The sequence below is a fragment of the Gopherus evgoodei genome, chromosome 1 (genome assembly GCF_007399415.2).
Source record: "Gopherus evgoodei ecotype Sinaloan lineage chromosome 1, rGopEvg1_v1.p, whole genome shotgun sequence".
Lineage (NCBI taxonomy): Eukaryota > Metazoa > Chordata > Testudines > Testudinidae > Gopherus > Gopherus evgoodei.
The window spans coordinates 53,000,268-53,019,709 of NC_044322.1; the positions used below are offsets into that span (position 1 = coordinate 53,000,268).

Consider the following 19,442-nt stretch of genomic DNA (forward strand, 5'->3'; position numbering starts at 1 on the left):
CAATGCTTTCCTTCTTCCCTTATCAGACTGTCTCAGCTATGCCTTTCCTCCCTAAGCACTCCTTCCTCGGGTCCTGCAGAAAATTATTTAGGACAATGGCAAGTGACATCTTTATAGTCCCTGATTGATCCAGACAGTTTTGGTTTCCAAAACTCCTACAACTGTCATCGGATTCTCTGATCACCATCCAGTCCTTTCCTGGTCTCTTGATGCAGGAGAAGGGCAAGACCAAACATACCAACCCTGAAGTGCTTTTCTAATCTTTTAGCTTTTGGTTGGGAATCAACATTAGAACATTACTGCTCTCAAGCTGTACAAACCATCCTTAATAATAGCAGAAAGGTTTCCACTAAGAAATGCTATTCAGCCAAGTAGAAACATTTTTCCATCTGGCTACATCAAAACATTTATCTCCAGAGTCAGTGGATATATCCCTCATATTGGACTAGCTTTTCTCTCTCAAAGCAGCTGGGCTTTCCCACAGCTCTGTACAAGTTCATGTGGCAGCAATCAGTGCATGCTATCCACTATCAGATGGTTGTTCAGTTTTTGCTCACCTGTTGACTACCACATCCATAAAGGGACTTAAAACTTTTCTGCCAATAAAGGAAATTGTTCCTCATTGGGACTTGCATCTTGTACTTTTGGCACTCCCAAAGCCGCCCTTTGAACCATTATCTACATGTTACATATGTCACTTATTAGTGCATGTTACATATGTCACTTATTAGTGAATGTTGATTTCCTTATGGCCACCACCTCAACTGGAAGGGTAGGTAAGCTGGGAACCCTAATGGTGGGGTCCACCATATGCTGTAATCCATAAGGACAGTCTCTTTAGAACTACATCCGAAATTCACTTCCTGAGTAGTTTCGGAGTTTCACATTTGTGGGGAGGGATAGCTCAGTGTTTTTGATCATTGGCCTACTAAACCCAGGGTTGTAAACTCAGTCCTTGAGGGTGCCATTTAGGAGTCTGGGGATCGGTCCTGCTTTGAGGAGAGGGTTGGACTAGATGACCTCCCGAGGTTCTTTCCAGTCTTTACGTTCTATGAACCAATCAGTGCTTTGTTTTTTCCAAAACCACATGCGTCTGAAGAAGGGAGACCTCACTTCCTTGATGTGTATGACATGCTCTCACCTTCTACCTGAAAAGAACAAAAAGTAGATAATCACCTAGATGATTTCTCGGTATAGCAGAACGAGTCTGAGGTCAAGCTATATCGTCGCAGAGGATCTTTGGCTATATCCTGCTTTGCCAGTAGTCGCATCTTCCTTCCCCTCCTAGAGTGAGGGCTTGTTCTACAAGAACATAAGGAACTTTAGTGGTATTGCTTCAAGAGGTTATTTATTTATCTGTGTGGGAATTCTATGCCAAAAAATTATGCGCATGATATTTTAAAATTCTACATACTTCATTTGTCAAAACAACAATATAATCATAAGAACATAACTAAGGCTACGATTTGATCACGGAGGTCATGGACCGCAGACCTCCATGACTTCAGCCCACAGCGGCTGGGAGCTTCAGGGTACTCCCACCTCCTGTGATGGCTGGGAGCTGCGGGGTCCCTCTGCTGCTTGGAGTGGCAGGGTCCCCCTGCAGCTCCCCAATCCCCACAGGCAGTGGCAGCTCCCCTCCGGGACAGGGGGGATCCCCCGGCAGCTCCAGTGGGCAGGGGAGGGGTAAGCGGGGAGTAAGTGGGGCGGGGCCTTGAGGAAGGGGTGGGGTAGATCCTGTGTTGATCGTAAATTCAAAACATGATCTTGCACCTAAAAAGGTTGAAGACCACTGCTGTAGGACATGTTTTCTAATCCTCTTATCATTCTCGTGGCTATGCTCAGACCCTTCTCCAATTTATCAACATCCTTCTTGTACTGTGGGCACTGGAACTGGACATAGTATTCCAGCAGTGGTTGCACCAGTGCCAAATGACCTCTACTCCTCCTCAAGATTCCCTTGTTCATGCGTCCCAGGATTTCATTAGCTCATTTGGCCACTGCATCACACTGGGAGCTCATGTTCAACTGGTTATCCCCCACACTCCATCCCTGTCCCCAAATCTTTTTCATAGTCACTACTTCCCAGGATAGATTCCCCAATCTTGTAAGCAAGGGCTAGTCTTTGTTCCCAAATGTCTACATTTACATTTAGCTGTATTAAAATTCATATCGTTTGCTTGTGCCCAGTTTATCAAGTGACCTAGATTGCTTTGAATCAGTGACCTGACCTCTTCATTGTTTACCACTCCCCCAATTTTTGTATTATCTGCAAACTTTCAGTAGTGTAGTCCCCTCCCCCAGCCACACAGCTTGGGCTGGGACGAAGGAAGTGGAGTGGGCTGTTCCCCGAACCCCGGTGCAAGCAGGTCTCCTTCCCTGCGGTTTGCAGGGGGGTTCGGGGAACGCGAGAGCAAACCGCGGGAAAGCAAGTCTCCTTCCCCGCTTTGCTCTCGCGTTCCCCGAACCCCCGTGCAAGCAGGTCACCTTCCCCGGTTTGCTCTCGCGTTCCCCGAACCCCGGTGCAAGCAGGTCTCCTTCCCTGCGGTTTGCAGGGGGGTTCGGGGAACGCGAGAGCAAACCGCGGGGAAGCAGGTCTCCTTCCCCGGTTTGCTCTCGCGTTCCCCGAACCCCTGTGCAAGCAGGTCTCCTTCCCTGCGGTTTGCTCTCGCGTTCCCCGAACCCCCCTTGAAGCCGCCCAACAGCGCTGCAGTGTGGCCACATCTAACACCACTTGCAGCGCTGGTTGCTGTAAGTGTGGCCACTCTGCAGCACGGGCCCTATACAGCTGTACTAATACAGCTGTAACAACCAGCGCTTCAAAATTGTAGATGTAGACATACCCTCAGTCATAAATAAAGACATTAGAGTAGGATAATTACTCCATTTGCAAATCATTGTCCTTGCCTGACCTGTTGACTTAGCAGTTAAAGTACTTAGCTTTTACTTTCTGAATATATTTACACTCTACATTAAGATAGTATCTGTTAATGTGTCTCTGAAATAGAGAAATAGGAACACTAACTTAATATTTCATCTTACTGAACCTTGAACAGCTGTTGAGTTTAGGTAGGTAGTAAATACTAAGGGGCAATTTTCCAAAACACTTTAATATTGTTTCAGAATAAGATTTAGTATGACTAGATCTTGTGTTTGTTGGTGCAGACCCACACTTAACAGCTGAATGTTTCTGTTTAGCCACCTCGCACATCTCACCCTGTAGTGAAGTTCTCCTGCACTGACTGTGAACCAATGGTCATTGACAAACTACCTTTTGATAAATATGAGTTAGAACCTTCGCCGCTGACCCAGTTTATTCTGGAAAGGAAATCTCCTCAGACCTGCTGGCAGGCAAGTTGAATATGTACTAACTAAAGGACATTTATCTGATAAATAGTTTTCTGTAAATAACTTGGAATGAAATTCTAATTACATGTGTTGATTTACTTACTGACATCACACCTTTAACTTTAAAACTATTTATGTACAACATGAATTACATTAACTCTTCTTATTGCAGGTGTATGTGAGCAATAGTGCAAAATATAGTGAACTTGGCCATCCTTTTGGTTACTTGAAAGCCAGTACAGCACTGAATTGTGTGAACCTGTTTGTGATGCCTTACAATTATCCAGTCCTCCTTCCACTCTTAGGTAAATACAGCTTTCTCAAGTCCTTCTGATGTAGTAGGCAGATGGAAAATTGCTTCAGCCTAGTTATATTTTGTAGGTTATTAATGCTGCTGTTAATAATCATAAGCCTATGCAAATCCAAAACATTAAGAATGTAATGTTCCTGCTGAAAAGAGAACTTCTCTTTTTTCTGGTATCTACTATATTCAAGATTCACTTAGCAAAAAATTACTACCATTCCTGATTCTGAGTATAATCCTGTTGATTTCTAAAAATGAGTGTTTATTGTTCAGATTAACTCCCCTCCTAATATGCTGTGGCTGCCACTTTTTCCCCTCTGCTGCTGCTGCAAAGCCCTTCTTTTCCCACTCCCAAGATTCTGCCTTCCTTACGCACCGCATAGATTGCATCCAATAGTAATTAGCTCTGATTAAGCCTTAGTGTAGTAGGACGAACCTTTAGAAGAAATGTTCATGGAAAATAGGTGGTGAATGATGCCTTACATTTAGAAGCTCACCTCTCGTTTAACTTTCTCTGTTTGTATAATTTCTTAGATGACTTATTCAAAGTACACAAGGCAAAGCCAACTTTAAAATGGCGGCAGTCATTTGAAAGCTATTTGAAGACAATGCCTCCTTACTATTTAGGGGTAAGATGATTTATTGTATGTGTGTTTTAAATTTTCTGCTGTATCCTATAATTTATGGTAAACTTGTATCTTCAGTTATTAACTTGTGTTAACTGCATTCTTTTGGATTATATTTTATAAAGCAATTAGGATGTTCTAAACATAATAAAAGGTTAATGTGTACAAATCTAGGATTTCACATTTATGGCATCATGTATTCCCCGGAAGAATAACTTTCCTAAAATTTACATTCATGTCTTGACTTTTCCCTTTGACTGTATGTTATAAAAACTTGGTCAGGTATAACTACTGCTTGAACTATACCTCCACTAATATTTAATAATTCTGCATTAATGTTGCAGTACTTAAAGGAAAAGGATGTTATGTTGCCTTAAAGGGTTACAAATTCACTTTGAAATGAACTCATTAAGCAAAAATGTGCTTTAAATTCTTGATACAAACTTAAGGATGCAAATATACAAGGATATACATATGTAAGTGTATATATTACTTGTTTCAGCCTTTGAAGAAAGCTGTGAGAATGATGGGAGCGCCTAACCTTATAGCAGATGGTGTAGAATATGGACTTAGTTACAGTGTCATTGCATACCTCAAAAAGTTGAGTCAACAGGTAATGTTGCTGCAAAAGAGCAGTAAAAAAAAAATGAAAACTAAAATTGAAAAACACTTAGTATCAGACTAACTTGAAAATATCAGTGAACCGTATTGGTTCTCATAGTAAAGGGGCAAGAAACCTCAAGTTACCTGAATTCCTGCATGTGATTACAGTTGGTACATCTTCCAATCTCTAAATTAGTTGAAAACTTTGTTATAGGCTAAACTATACATGCATACTGAAATGTGACTGATTGGATAACTCAAGGTATATAGTATGCAAGCAGCGTTTTCATATGTGCCAATCTGAATATATTTGTGGTTGAAAAGGCACAGTCCTTTCTGCTCTGTGCTAAAAATCACCTTGCATGTGATTAGGGATTTGTGCCTATATGTAATTGGGCCAGAATGTAGACGCCTTTCCTATTTGGCCCAGAGTTTTTGAAGTGCTTCAGGATTCATGAAAGATGAAAGGCATTAGCTAAATATAAAACATAGAGAACAGTGCCTTTCATCCCTATTGAAGTGCTTGTGTACAAATGAGGAAACTGGCAGAGAATGGACAGTGTTACACCCCAAGCCACTGGCAGTGGTGGGGAGTAGAACCCATATCTCCTGGCTAGTCTCCTGCTCTAGCAGGTAAAAACCATTGATTTCCCATTATCGCTTTCTATTTTGTTGTGTGTCTCCAACTCTTTTTGGATAATCACAAAATTGAATAGCTTTGACACAAAAGGATATAGAGATGCAAATATTAATGACTTTGTATGTTAAAATTTCATAAACAGAGTTTAAAAGCCCTCAATATAAATCTTATTTTTTAAACTCCTAGTTATCGCCTGTGGAAATCTGTGATGAATCTTACCAAATTGTGTGGTCATTTTGCTCAGAAATCTGCATAATATATAAATCTGTATATTTATACATTTTTGGCTCAAAATACATAAAATACATTGTTGTACAGTATGTTATACCTACATTAGAGTATATTAGTAATCCTCCTTAAAATGTTTGGTTCCTTTTGAAAGATTCTACCAGTTTGTTTTTCTTAAAATGGGAAATAACATTTGAACTTTCAGTATGGAAGGAACTTCTGAAGTGCAACCTCTGAGTGAACATTGTATGGCAGTCAGAAGTTCTCAAATGATTTTTGGCTCATTGTTCAACTGTATTTTACCAAACTACTAGTGATGCATTGGTAGAATACATTTGATTTTGGGACATACTTGGCAGGTGAAAAATTACTGGCTGTGGTGGATTGTCTGCCAAATGGAGGAAGAATCAAAAGATTGCTGTGTGTTCCCTTATTTTGTTGGAGCTGAAGTCTCTCTTCTTTTAATCTTGGGTTCTTCTCCTATCTTTTACTGATTTTTTTTAAAAAAAGAAATTAATACCATCATATGAGTCCATAGTAAATACAGTTAAATGAGATAAGTTACTTTGAGAGTTCTCATAAGACTTCAGCAGTTCTCACAGAGAAAAGTGAAATCCATGAGCACATACAGAAATTCTGGCGCAGTTTTCCAATAATCGTAATCATGGCATTTTTATGAAAATAAAAGCATTGCATGCATATTGGTGCTTAGATATTACGATAATGGGCACCCTAGAAATTCCTGAAAGATCTGGACGCAAAAACTTTACCATATTCTAATGATTTAGAATTATAGTAGTACATTCTGCAAACCACCTTAAACACTCATCCACATTATATTTTTTATAGTGTATTAGCACATTGCCGAATCATCTAGGTAAGAATTAGGAATGAATTTAATATTCTGACTAATCCTTTTAAGAGTATATTATCAATTTTATTTATTTATTTATTTATTTCAAATTAAGGCCAAAATAGAGTCCGATAGAGTCATTGGCTCTGTAGGCAAAAAGGTAGCGCAAGAGACTGGAATTAAGGTCAGAAGCAGATCACACAACCTGTCTATGGCACATAGGAACGATTTTCAACAACTGCTACAGGGGATTACTGGGGAAATTCCTCATAGACTTCTAGACCTCAATATGAAGGAGTATGCTGGGTTCCAAATAGCTTTGCTGAATAAGGTAAGCACCATTATGTGTAATGTTGTTATTTTCGATACACTTCCATTGAAGTATTAGATGTTATTTCATATGTAGTATTAATCAAAGCTTTACTATATTGCTGCAACTGTAGGAATTGAAACCTCAGACCTTTAGAAATGCTTATGATATACCTAGAAGGAATCTTTTGGATCACTTAACAAGAATGAGGTCTAATCTTATGAAGATAACTCGCAAGTTTCTCAAAGGACAAGATGAAGGTTAGCTTACTTTGTTTATTGTTTGCATATCTTAATATGTGTAGTAATTAGTACTATTAGCATAAGTTTGTATAGTGTGCTGAATGGAGTAAAGTTGAGCCTTCTTCAATAGATGCTTAGTTGGGAGGTTGTGTTTCTGAAATAAACTTATTCTAAGATGGCTGCCATTGCACACGAACCCCAGTGGCTTTTCTTGGGCTTTCCCACCACATCTTTATTATAAGTTAGACATGTTCCAGTGGCTCATGGAAGACAAAACTTATATCTTCCATTTAATTTCTTTGACTGTCTTTGTCTTAAGAACAGTCTTGTTTTCTTCAGCATTTGTTTGTTTTTGTTTCACCTTTTTTCCATCTTTGTGGGTATATCAAAAGACAAATATCTTCAGGACAGTCCTGGACACTGAAGTCCTCTGTCCATGTAATAGGTACATAATAGGCATTGGCAGAGCAAGTTCCTCCCCCCCCCCCACCAAATCCTGCCAACTTGCCTCACCCTTGACCTGAAAGGAGCACCACTCTCGGTGACAGAGAGTGGTGCTAATTCAGTTTTTTCTCTCTGTGGTGACTTTCAGCAGGCAGTACAATAACCTATGCTAGCCATAAATGACAGTAGTAGTAGTAGAGCTCAAGAGAAGTACTCTGAGTACTTTGCAGTTAAAGTGCTTCATTACACTGTGGCACCTGATGAGTAGAAGACAATAGTGGAAAGAATGAAATAAGAATAGACAAGAAAAAGGAAAAAAAGACAAGAAAAAATAGGACTTGTAACAATATTTCTCGATTACAAATATTCGTCTGGCCTAAGTAGTGATAGAACGTCACTACCATCTAATGACTATTAAAAAAGTTGTGTCCAGTTCCTGAAGAGGTGTCTATATTACAACTGGCATTAATTCTAGTGTAATCTGCTACCCAGCCTACCTCCTTGCTGAGCAAAGGGGTTGATGGGTGAATTTTGACATGTTGTGCAGTCAAGAACACATTGAGGACCTGAATCACAAGGACTCCTAAGAAAATGCTGAATTTTCAGTGTGTTTTCAGTGTGCTGACGATATTAGAAAAGGACATTTCTCAAGTTGTTGGTGTTTACTTCTAATTAATAAAATGTGTTTGGCAGTTAGGAAGGGGCTTTTTGGGTAATCAAAGTTCAGAGTAGCATGTAAGGTGGAATATTACATAATAATTTCATACATCAGTGTAGTAGTAGCCTCAGTGCATTTACAATTAATGCGATCAGATTGTCTCCATTCTTTTCCCTCCACCCATCCTATCCAAAAAGAATTGTGTATAATGTTGGGGAAACAAAAACTGTACCCAGGAGGCTATCACTCATTTCTAAGGTGAGATGATAAATACACATATTACATACATTGATTTCTTCAACCCCAGGCAAGCCTTCCACAGTGTGTGAAGTAGTATATTAAATATTTTAACTATTATGTTGGTTGGGAGGAAGATGGGTTTTAAGCATCTATTTCTATATACTTTTATGTGGCTGTATCATGATCAAAAAGATGGGATAATATGAAAACTGGATGCGTGAAATCAGCCAGAATTAAATCCTGGCAAAACAAACAATGTCATACTGTTTGTATAGGCATAGTCTTTTGATAAAAACTATCTTCAATTCCAATAGATCAAGTTCACAGTGTACCAATAGCACAAATGGGAAATTATCAGGAGTACCTAAAACAGATACCATCTCCTCTTCGAGAGCTTGACTCTGATCAGCCCCGAAGGCTGCATACATTTGGTAATCCATTTAAATTGGACAAGAAGGTAATTTCTCTGTAATACTCATTTTGTGTAATACTAGTGTTATGGCATTTGTATGAGTTGCTAACTAGAAGCCATTGAAGTGCATAGGAAAAGAAGGCCACTATATTTCTTCGGAAATTTACTCAACCCTTTTCAGACCACCTATTTTTTCATGGAGAGGCAGACTTGATTAGAAATCACTTATTGAAACCTCTGGATTTTTTAGTATGAAATATTCATATGTTGTGAAATTGCCAACACTTTACCTCCTTTTTTTTTTTATTACCCCCCGCCCCTTTTTATTAAACCCTTTCTTAGCAAAAAGCATGTATTAACATGATGGCTTCTCTAGTTTTCCACTAGCACAAGGACATGGATTCTCAATCTCTCACAAATCTAGGCCTTTAACTTCAGTGAATTACCAAGATAGTTGAATATTTAACTGACTTCAAATTACCTTGCGTCTGACTCCAGTTTAGAGGTCATGTTTTACAGGGAAATGTTATAACCATAGTCAGCTTTCTTACTTGGGATATTGTTTTCTAGAGTGGTCTTCAACACATCAGTTCTAATCTCTTCCAGAGTAAATCATTTGCCCAGGTTTTTTTTAATTGGCATTTGAGAGAAGCCAAGACAAGGTGGTATATTTTCCTGATTGAATTGTCTTATCTGGCAAAAGTCAGGAAATCGTTGGATATGTTTTTTGTTAAACTTGCTGTGCAAGATAACATAAATTTGAGAGAGCTTTTTTTAAAAAACAGATTTATTTGTTACAGGGAATGATGATAGATGAGGCAGATGAATTTGTTTCAGGGCCTCAAAATAAACACAAACGACCCGGAGAACCAAATATGCAGGGGATTCCTAAAAGACGTCGGTGTATGTCACCCCTTCTCAGAGGCCGGCCACAGACTCCTCCTGTCATGAACAATCACATTGGAGGAAAAGGGCCACCTACACCTGTAACACAAGCACAGCCAGATCTTATTAAACCTATTCCTATTCACAAAAGTAAGTGTAACTCTATTTCAGTTAATTTTTCTTGTTGCCTTCATGTGGTTCCTCTTCAGATAATTCGCTTTACTCTTTATACAAAAGAATATTTTAGTTGGTCATCAAAAAAGTAAGCATGCTGTAGGTTTCTCAGATTTGTGTATTTGAATCTCCAGTTCCAAAATGCCAGTATGTAAATGTTCAGCCTTAATTATCCAATTACTTTGTGTAATTGGCACCTCAGAGGTGACAAACCTCTGCCATTCTTTTGTAATTTCAAAGCAATATAAAGATTTCTGAAATTTAACTATCTGCCATTGAAACACCACTTTCTAAACTAAAACTACCTTGATGTGTACAAGGGGAAGTATTATACAATGTAGACAAAGGTACTTTTTCTGTGCCTTTTAATTGTTTCACATACATACATTTTAGGATTTAGTGATACATAAATTGACATGCATCCGACGAAGTGGGTATTCACCCACAAAAGCTCATGCTCCAATACATCTGTTATTCTATAAGGTGCCACAGGACTCTTTGCTGCTTTTATAAATTGATTGTAACTTTATAGTAAGTAAAATAAACATCAGTGAAATTTATAGTAGTTACCCTCCCAGAAAATCTGTGAGGGGGCAGAACAGGGGAGAGTTTCATATTTGTAGACTTGTCATTTGTTGATTGTCTACATGTACTCTTTATGTTGAGGATTTATATTTTCCTCCATAAATCACTCTTTGAGCCCGGGGGGTTGGAGAAAGGTCCCACACTCACCTGCGGCAGGAAGTGTAGCGCTGTGGCTGGGAGCTGGCGGTGTGGAGTGGGCTGGGGCCGGGCTGCTCCGCTTCTGTCTGCACTCACCAGTGGCGGGAAGTGGAGCGATGCAGCCCCAGCTTGCTCCGCTTTCCTTGCCCCAGCCGCGGCCCCTGCTGTGTTGCTGGGGGTGGAGTTGGGGAAAGTCCTGCAATCCCCTGCGGCAGGAAACAGAGCACCATGGCTGGGAGTTGGAGTGGAGCGGGCTCGGGCCGGGCTGCTCTGCTTTCACCGTTGCTGGTGAGTGCGGAGAGGATCCCTTCCCTCAAGTCCCCTCCCCCAGCCCCCCGCTAATCCCCCGGGCCACTCTGGGACTGCAGGGCTCCCAAAATTGCCCCCCCACCCCAGAGTTCCTGCCTCCTAGACCCTGGGGGAGGAAGGCCCTGACTGCCCCCGAGACCCTGTGCCCCTTAACATGCTGCTCAGAGCTTTACCGCGTTGTATGCAAACCCATGTTATATCGGGTCATGTTATATGGGTTAGAAGTGTGTATGTGTATATGTATATATATATATGGAAAGTTTTTCATGTGGTAAAATAGAATACATTTCAACAATGGATGATAGTTTGCTTTTCCAGTTCATTGGTAAAATACAGAACAAATTGCATTTTAATTTGGATGTTTGCAGTAATTTTCTCACTTCTTGGAGGTAGGACAATATTGCAAATAAGCATGTAGTTAGATATCTACTGGATTATTACTCTTCTGTGGGAATTGACATCAGGGCAAATTACACTTGAATCACTATATATAATCAAAGTACTGGGATATACCTTCTTATAACAAAATTTAGGAACCTTCCCGGTACAAAGAGTTTGTTTCCCCTCTTCTCTTTTAATACAGTGAATAAAGTAAAAGAGCAAGGCCAGTATATCCCTTTAAGTGGGTCTAACTGATCTGTGATATAACAACGAGTACAATCTCTTTGATCTGAGTCACTCCAAAATATTGCAACACACAAGCTTATCTGGTGAGATTCACTCCAGTGAAGAGTGAACTTTATTCCTTTAATGTGGGCCTGTGTGTTACATAAGGCCTTGAGCCAGCCCTTCTGCACTGAAGTGAATTTTTTCCATTAATCTTAATGGGACCAGTTAAGTAATTGCTCACAGAAATGTCTTTTATCTTCTGTTCATTTGACTTCTTGCTTAGTTGCTAATCTGTGTAACTCTTCCCTTTTCCTTATAAAGAATGCTTCCCTGTATTGCTGCACCACCACCCCTCAGTGGACATTCAGGGTGTTCTATGCCACCAGCAACATCATCTTCTGACTCCCCATTGTTGCAGAAGTATCTCTTACCTTCCTCTAACCCTACCTGCTGCAACATGACTGCACAAGACTAGATTACCCAGTAGCAAATCATGTATGATTTTGATGGTTTTTAATGCATGCTTGCCAGTTTGTCCCTCTTCATAGTCTTTATTTTTCAGCTTCAGAAACCAATAACGAGATTGCAGCGGATGATGTGATTGAGAATCATGTTGCAGACCCACTTTCATCAGATGTTTTTCCAAATGCTATGGATTCTGACTTTTCAGTATCCTCTTATCCATTCAATTCATTGGATGGACCAACAACTCATTCAGAGGATCTAGGCCATGAACATTTAGGAACTAATAACCTTAACATTGATGAATTTATGAAAAATGAAGAGTCTGGTTATAAAGATGGAAGTGCTCAAGAAAACTTGCCAGCATCTTCGCCCAACAAAGGAAGAAAGGTGATACATTCCAGAAGTGCGAGAGAAGTTAATATAGAACTAAAAGCACAAATTATGAAGGAGATTAGGAAGCCAGGAAGAAGTAAGTATAAAAACAGCAAACCACTATCTTTGTATCCAGATGATTGGAGAGACAACTAGATTGGTTGAAATATTTAGACGACTACATTGTATTGTGTAAGATACCGAGTCATGCAAGAAATTATAATAGAGATCTGTGATTACTAGCAGAAGTAAAAATAAGAGAAGAGAAACCCGATGTGTAGTAGAGAGGAAATCCTTTTAATTCAAAGTTTATAAGGCCTCTTTAGAATGTTTGAAAATCTGTTTTCTTTCATACTTTCCTGAGTGGGTGGGTGGAATAAGATTAAATCCATCTGTGTTTATATTCTTCAGATTTTGTACTTACCTACTTTGACAGTAGCCTAGATTTAGTACGCTTGGTTTTTACATTAAAGCTGACAAATAACTTAATTTTTCTTCGAGTGATGGTCCCTATGCATATTCCACATGTGGGATAAGCATGTGCACCATGAGCTTGAGTCTGGAATTTTTTTTACAAGCAGTGTCCATTGGCCTATATGTGCACCATAGCTCTCCTCGTGCACTGAAGCGAGGGCATAAAGGGTGGTGTGGGCCAACATCTTTCCAGTTCTTTCTTACTGTCGCAAGGTCCGAGTCAGAATCTTCGCTGTCCTCAGCTCCTTTTTTTACTGTGTTATTGCTGTAAGGTATTGTGTATAATTAGTTATAGTAGTCTACATAGTATAGTTAGATGGTGTTTTTTTCCCCATTTTCTTCCCCACCTGGTGGCTTTTTCACCCTGAGAATGTCCATGGTTCCAGGGTTCCAAAACTGTTTCCTGCCCTCATTCCTGTTCGGTGAGCAACTAACAACAATGTTGCCTCTGCTGCCTCAGTGAGGCTTATATTTCTGCCAAGTGCAGCATTGGCTGCTCCCCATTCCCCCCCAACTCATGAGAGTCAGGAATTGAAATTCAGAAAATATCTCATGAAGGGAGTGAGAAGACCCAGTCAGATGCAGGCCAGGGATCGCCCCGTACCTCATCTCACCAAGTAGGCAGCACCTCTTCAAGCACAAGCTCAGGAACGGAGGCTAAGATCATTAAGCCAAAGGAGACGACTTCACGTGACAGCAGAGGGCACTCTTATAGATATAAGGACATGCCATCTTCGTCGAAAACTTTCCTGAAGACATAGGATCCCTCCCCAATCCAGTCAGGAGAGCTGGTGCAGGTGAGTGCTAAGAATTTAGGCCTGAGTAAATCTTCTCGACAGGAGAAGGAAGGGTATAAATATATGGATCTCATGGTTCAAATATCAGGTCTGATGATGAAGGCTCGGGAGGAACAGCTTCTAGTGCTCCCTTCCATTTCTATAGCTGATGCAATACCAGTAGCAGTGTGGCCCCAGAGGGAGTCGACTGTCGCAGTGACCAGGGAAGCTCCAGTTCTGACAGCTCTGCCAATGGATTCTCCTCTGTCTCCCAGAGGACATCTTTGCTCTTCTGTATGTCATTCATCCCTCCTATTGGTACCATCTCTATTCTGGAATGGTGATACACTAGAGGAAGAGCCTATCCCAATGAGGCAGAGTTGTTCTTCCATCCCACCTGGCAGCCTTGAGGCATAGCCATTGGTACTGTTCTGCACAAGGTAAGGAATCAGGCTTTTTCTTTGGATGAATTTGAGTCTCCACAGGAGTCTGTGCAGCATTGAGTGGAGGTGACACTAGACAGGAGACACAGAATCAGGATTCCAACCTCAGACCAGATACAATTGGCCAAGAAACAGGTGATAACCTATGCCATAGGGTCCTCCTCTGCCAGTTGATCCATCCTACTGTGAAGAGTGTGGGATCCCTACCCTAGACACCCAGAATTGATGCAGGAGTCCTGTTTGTCATCACCTAGACACCCACAACTGGCCCTGTTGGAATATTTGGAAGGGGAGACAGAGGAGAATCATACGGTTCTGGAAGCAATCTTGTCTTCACTGGATGAGGCGTTTACTGCATTTTCTCTGTCTCTGCCAGATGACCTGAAATAATATCAAGAGCTCATGTCCAGGGTGGTTGCAGAGCTATAAAATCAGCTTCAGGAAGTCCTGGATCCTCAGCAGATTTTTCTAAACATTCTGCAGCCTTCCTGTCCCAGTTGAGTGGCCCTCGTCATAAACGAGGCCATCATGGACCAAGCAGAGATAGTTGGCTCACTCCTGCTTCTTGTGCCCCCACTTTTAACCATGCTGAGAAACACTATTTTGTTCCATCCCTGGAGGAGTTTTTGTTCTCTCATCCACTGCTAAACTCTTCAGTGGTTTAGGCAGCTACAGAGCAGCCCAAGCAACAGCATCCAAAGGCTACTCCCTCTGAAAAAGGACACAAGTGACTCAACCTTCTAGGGAGAAAGGTCTTCTCTTCCACCTCCTTCCGGTTCAGGATCTCAGATGATCAGGCAGTCTTGTTCAAATATGATTTACTAATTATAATTTTTTTGGAATTTAAGGACAAGTTCCCTGAGGGGTGCCTAATTCTAGGCCACAGTGAATGGGGGCAGATTGGTGGCCAGAGTTTTCCTCCAAGCTGTGGTGGGTGCAGTAAATATTACATCTAGGGGAATGGCTTACAAATATGTTATGAGGAGAGACTTGTGATTACAATCCTCTACTTCAGGACCAGACTTCAAAGAGAAACTGCTGAGCTTCAGTTCATCTGCAAATTTGACACCATCAGCTCAGGATTAAACAAAGACTGTGAATGGCTTGCCAATTACAGAACCAGTTTCTCCTCTCTTGGTTTTCACACCTCAACTGCTAGAACAGGGCCTCATCCTCCCTGATTGAACTGACCTCGTTATCTCTAGCTTGCTTGCTAGCATATATATACCTGCCCCTGGATATTTCCATTACATGCATCTGAGGAAGTGGGTATTCACCCACGAAAGCTCATGCTCCAAAACGTCTGTTAGTCTATAAGGTGCCACAGGATTCTTTGCTGCTTTTACAATCCTCTAGTTTCCCTAGAGAGGTGCAGAGTACCATCCAAGATCTCCCCTTCAATACTATCCACCTATTCCGCGAGGAGGCGAATGAGTCTATCCACTCCCTCAAGGACTCAAGGATAATGCTTCACTTGCTGAACATTTATACTCCTGCCCCAAGAGAAAACACTATAGACATGGATATAGGGCAAGGCCGCCTCCTCAGCTGTTTTACCACCAACACCAGGAGCCACCACACAAGAGACTGAAAGTTTATATACCCAGGAGCCTAGCCTTGTTAGCATCCACCGCCATGTTATACTCTAAACCCCTAGTGAAGAGTTTCTTTTCACAGGACCCATGTGCCTTTCTTGATGCTGCTTCATTCCCCTCCTCTGATATTCAGAGGCCACCTTACCCAATTTGCCAAAAAACTGGAGGGCCCTAACTACAGACAAATGGGTATTAAAGATTATTCAGAGTGGTTATCTGATTCAGCTTCTGATATCTCCTACCCACAGACACTTTTCAAGGACTAATCTCACAAGGAGATTCTATGACAAGAGGCAAAATTCCTTGTCCTCAGGGATAGATAGGGTTCCACCTCAACCTCAAAGGGAAGGGATTCTATTCCCCTTACTACTTTATTCCCCAGCAAGGTTGGGGGATGGAGGTCAGGTCTTAATTTGAGACAACTGAGCAGGTTCATTCAAAAACTAAAATTCCACATGATATCCTTGGCATCAATATTTTCCTTGTTAGAGGAGGACACATGGTTCTTCTTCGAGTGCTTGCTCATATCCATTCCAGTTAGGTGTGCGCACGCTGCGTGCACGTTCGTCGGAAGATTTTTACCCTAGCAACACTCGGTGGGCCAGCAGGGCGCCCCCTGCAGTGGCGTCGCTATGGCGTCTGATATATACCCCTGCCGGCCCATCCGTCCCTCAGTTCCTTCTTACCACGCATGTCAGTCATTGGAACAGTGGAGCGCGGCTTAGCTGATCTCCACCTCCCTAGCTATTTGCTCATTTATATATTTATTGTGTATATCGTTTGATTTTCTGTAGTTTTAGTTAGTTCTGTTTTAGTAGTTCTTGTAATAGTTATTGCATATAGTTAAAAAGGATCGGCGGTTAGCTCCTTTTTCCTCACCCAGTACCGGGGCCCATGCCCGGTTCACCGGGCTTCAAACCGTGCGCAGCCTGTCATAGGCCGATGCCCACAGGAGACTCTCATGACTCCTGTTTAAAGTGCTTGGGCAAATCCCACCTCGCGGGCAAGTGCCGAATTTGCAAGGCTTTCAAGCCCCGGACAAAAAAGGAGCATTCGCCTGAAGCAACTTTTGATGGAGGCTGCTCTAACTCCTCCATCTTCGGCACCGACTGCGGCACCGGGAGCAACTGCCTCCTCCACACCGGAGTGAACGACTACAGTGAAGGCTCCTCGACACCAGCCTTCACCGGCTCAAGCTCCTGCCCGGTACCACGCTCTCTCCCCAAGGAGCAAGAGGCATAAGACTCCTGCCTGCGGCCTCTGTATCTACACCACTGTCAGAGCGTACAACTAAGTCGGACCGCCCGGCACCGCCAACTGCCACTGCACCGAAGACTTCTGCACCGTTGATTCCGGTCTCACAAGAGCCGTCAAATCCGGTGCCTATCAGCTCCCCGGCACATGCCGTGGTCGAGCTTGTCGTGCCCTCCATGCCGGAGACCTTCTCCACAGCACAGGAGCTGATTGCCTTGACGGAGCCCAAGCTGCCTCAACCCCCGGCACCGTCGGTGCCGGTTGTTCAATCATTGGGCAAGCCCGCCATGATGAGGCCATCTTCACCCGGTACCATCGAACATTGCCGGTCACGATCCAGGTCCCGCAGGCACTCTCAGTCCCGTCATCGATCCCGATCCCAACGCCGCTCGCAGTCCTGGTACCGCGCTCCATCTCGGTACTGGTCATACTCGCGGCACCGCTCGAGATTCTGGTCGCTGTCCCGGTACTCTCGGCACCGGTCCAGGTCCCAGCACCGCCGTGCCTCTCGCAGCCGATCTTGGCATGGCGATTCAAGGCATCGGTCAACCTCCCAGCACTGTGCTGGTCGCACGTCCTGGTCCCACTCTCAGCACCAATATGACTCCCGTTACCGTTCTCCGGTACTGCGTAGAGAAGGATCGAATGGACGCAGAGACCTGGTCCAATTGGCCTCAGCTCCTCCGTGCCCCTCTCGTCATCCATCTGTCTCATCCCATGCGGACAGTGCTTCCTTTGGGGATTCAGATACGCGTACCCATGGCCTGGACCACGGACCTCATCAGTGGTCCTTTTGGACCCCTTGGGCTTATCACCAAGCCCAAGGGGATCCGACTGGCCCATCACTCTCCGGTCACTCAGAACACCGCTTGCCAGAGGCCACTGTGAGCAGACCTCCCCTGGCTGGTACAGAGGAAACCCGTGCCCATGCACCGGAACCACACGATCTTACAGCTCTGGAGGTCCCTCAGGATCAGGAGTCAGTACAGAACCTACTCATCCCTGGGCTGTCATCCTCCTCTTCTCTGGATGAGGCAGTAGCGGGGACGTCATCATTGGGCCACCTCCGATTGAGCTCAGGTCACACCAGGACCTTTTGCGGCTTGTTGCCCAGAATATCAACTTACCGGTAAAGGAAGTTCCAGAGGTTGAGGACCTGGTGATGAGTATGTTGTCAGCGGAGACGCCAACTAGAGTGGCTCTCCCCTTCATCCGTTCGATCCAGGCTAGAACAGACACCATCTGGCAATCGCCGGCATCCATCCCGCCCACAGCCAGAGGGGTCAAACGGAAGTACATGGTGCTTTCCAAAGGATATGAGCACCTCTGTTTGCACCCCCCTCCCTGTTCATTGGTTGTACAGTCCGTCAATGAACGAGAGCGCCATGGCCAACAAACCCCTGCACCTAAATCAAGGGAGGCCAGGCGAATGGATTTCTTGGGGCAAAAAATCTATTCCGCGGAAGGCCTCCAGCTCAGGCTAGCAAACCAGCAAGCTCTCCTGAGTAGGTACAACTACAGCACCTGGGAGGCGGTAGGGAAGTTTGCAGAGCTGGTCCCGCAGGACTCCCGCCAGGAATTTACAGCACTCCTGGAGGGAGGTCCGCGCTACTCTTTCCCTCCTGCAGCCCTCGCTGGATGCTGCCGATTCGGTAGCTAGAACGGTCGCCTCTGGAATAACCATGCAACGTATATCATGGCTGCAAGTCTCAGGCCTGCCACCTGAACTTCAACATACCATACAAGACTTGCCATTTGATGGACAGGGCTTGTTCTCACAAAAGACGGACCCAAGGCTGCAGAGTCTAAAGGACAACCACGTAATTATGCGTTCACTGGGAATGCATATGCCACAGACTCAAAGACAGTCATTCTGCTCTCAGCCTCAGCGCCCTTACCCCCTGCCTAGGCCAAGGCAAGACTTTGCCAGAAGACAAGGTCGTACCAACGGCAGACGTCAGTCTGGACCTCAAGGGGGTAACAGTTCTGGTCCCACCAAACCAACAGCGGGACCCAAATCAAACTTTTGAGGGTGTGCCCGAGAGCAGTGTACCAGTTGCCTCCCAGGATCCCGTTCAGTTCTACAACCGCCTTTCCCCGTTCCTCCCTGCGTGGTCTCAAGTAACTTCAGATCATTGGGTCCTATGCACAGTGGAGCTTGGATACCATCTTCAGTTTATTTCACCCCCTCCCACCCAACCCCCCTCCTCGTCCCTCTTCAGGGACCCCTTCACGAGGAACTCCTCCTGCAGGAGGTTCGGAGGCTCCTTACAATCGGAGCTATAGAGGAGGTACTAGAAGAATTAAGGGGCAAGGGGTTTTATTCCCGATATTTCCTAATCCCCAAGGCGAAAGGGGGCCTCCGGCCTATCCTAGACCTGCGAGGACTGAACAAATTCATAAAAAAAGTTCAAGTTCCGCATGGTATTCCTGGGAACCATCATTCCTTCCCTGG

The 19,442-nt window shown here is 43.4% G+C and overlaps 1 protein-coding gene across 6 annotated transcripts in view; it reads left to right on the top strand.

Annotated features, from left to right (window-relative positions):
• Positions 1–19,442, top strand: part of INTS6 (integrator complex subunit 6) — a 108,274-nt gene that overhangs the window by 62,717 nt on the left and 26,115 nt on the right. For 5 of the 6 annotated variants that reach the window (XM_030564390.1, XM_030564399.1, XM_030564383.1 and 2 more), the window contains 9 exons: positions 3,199–3,351; positions 3,521–3,653; positions 4,187–4,281; positions 4,781–4,891; positions 6,718–6,933; positions 7,046–7,172; positions 8,811–8,953; positions 9,709–9,943; positions 12,171–12,542. In XM_030564390.1, coding sequence (XP_030420250.1) covers positions 3,199–3,351; positions 3,521–3,653; positions 4,187–4,281; positions 4,781–4,891; positions 6,718–6,933; positions 7,046–7,172; positions 8,811–8,953; positions 9,709–9,943; positions 12,171–12,542 — 1,585 coding nt within the window. The remainder of the gene's footprint in view (positions 1–3,198; positions 3,352–3,520; positions 3,654–4,186; positions 4,282–4,780; positions 4,892–6,717; positions 6,934–7,045; positions 7,173–8,810; positions 8,954–9,708; positions 9,944–12,170; positions 12,543–19,442) is intronic. The other variant, XM_030564416.1, reaches the window with a different exon arrangement.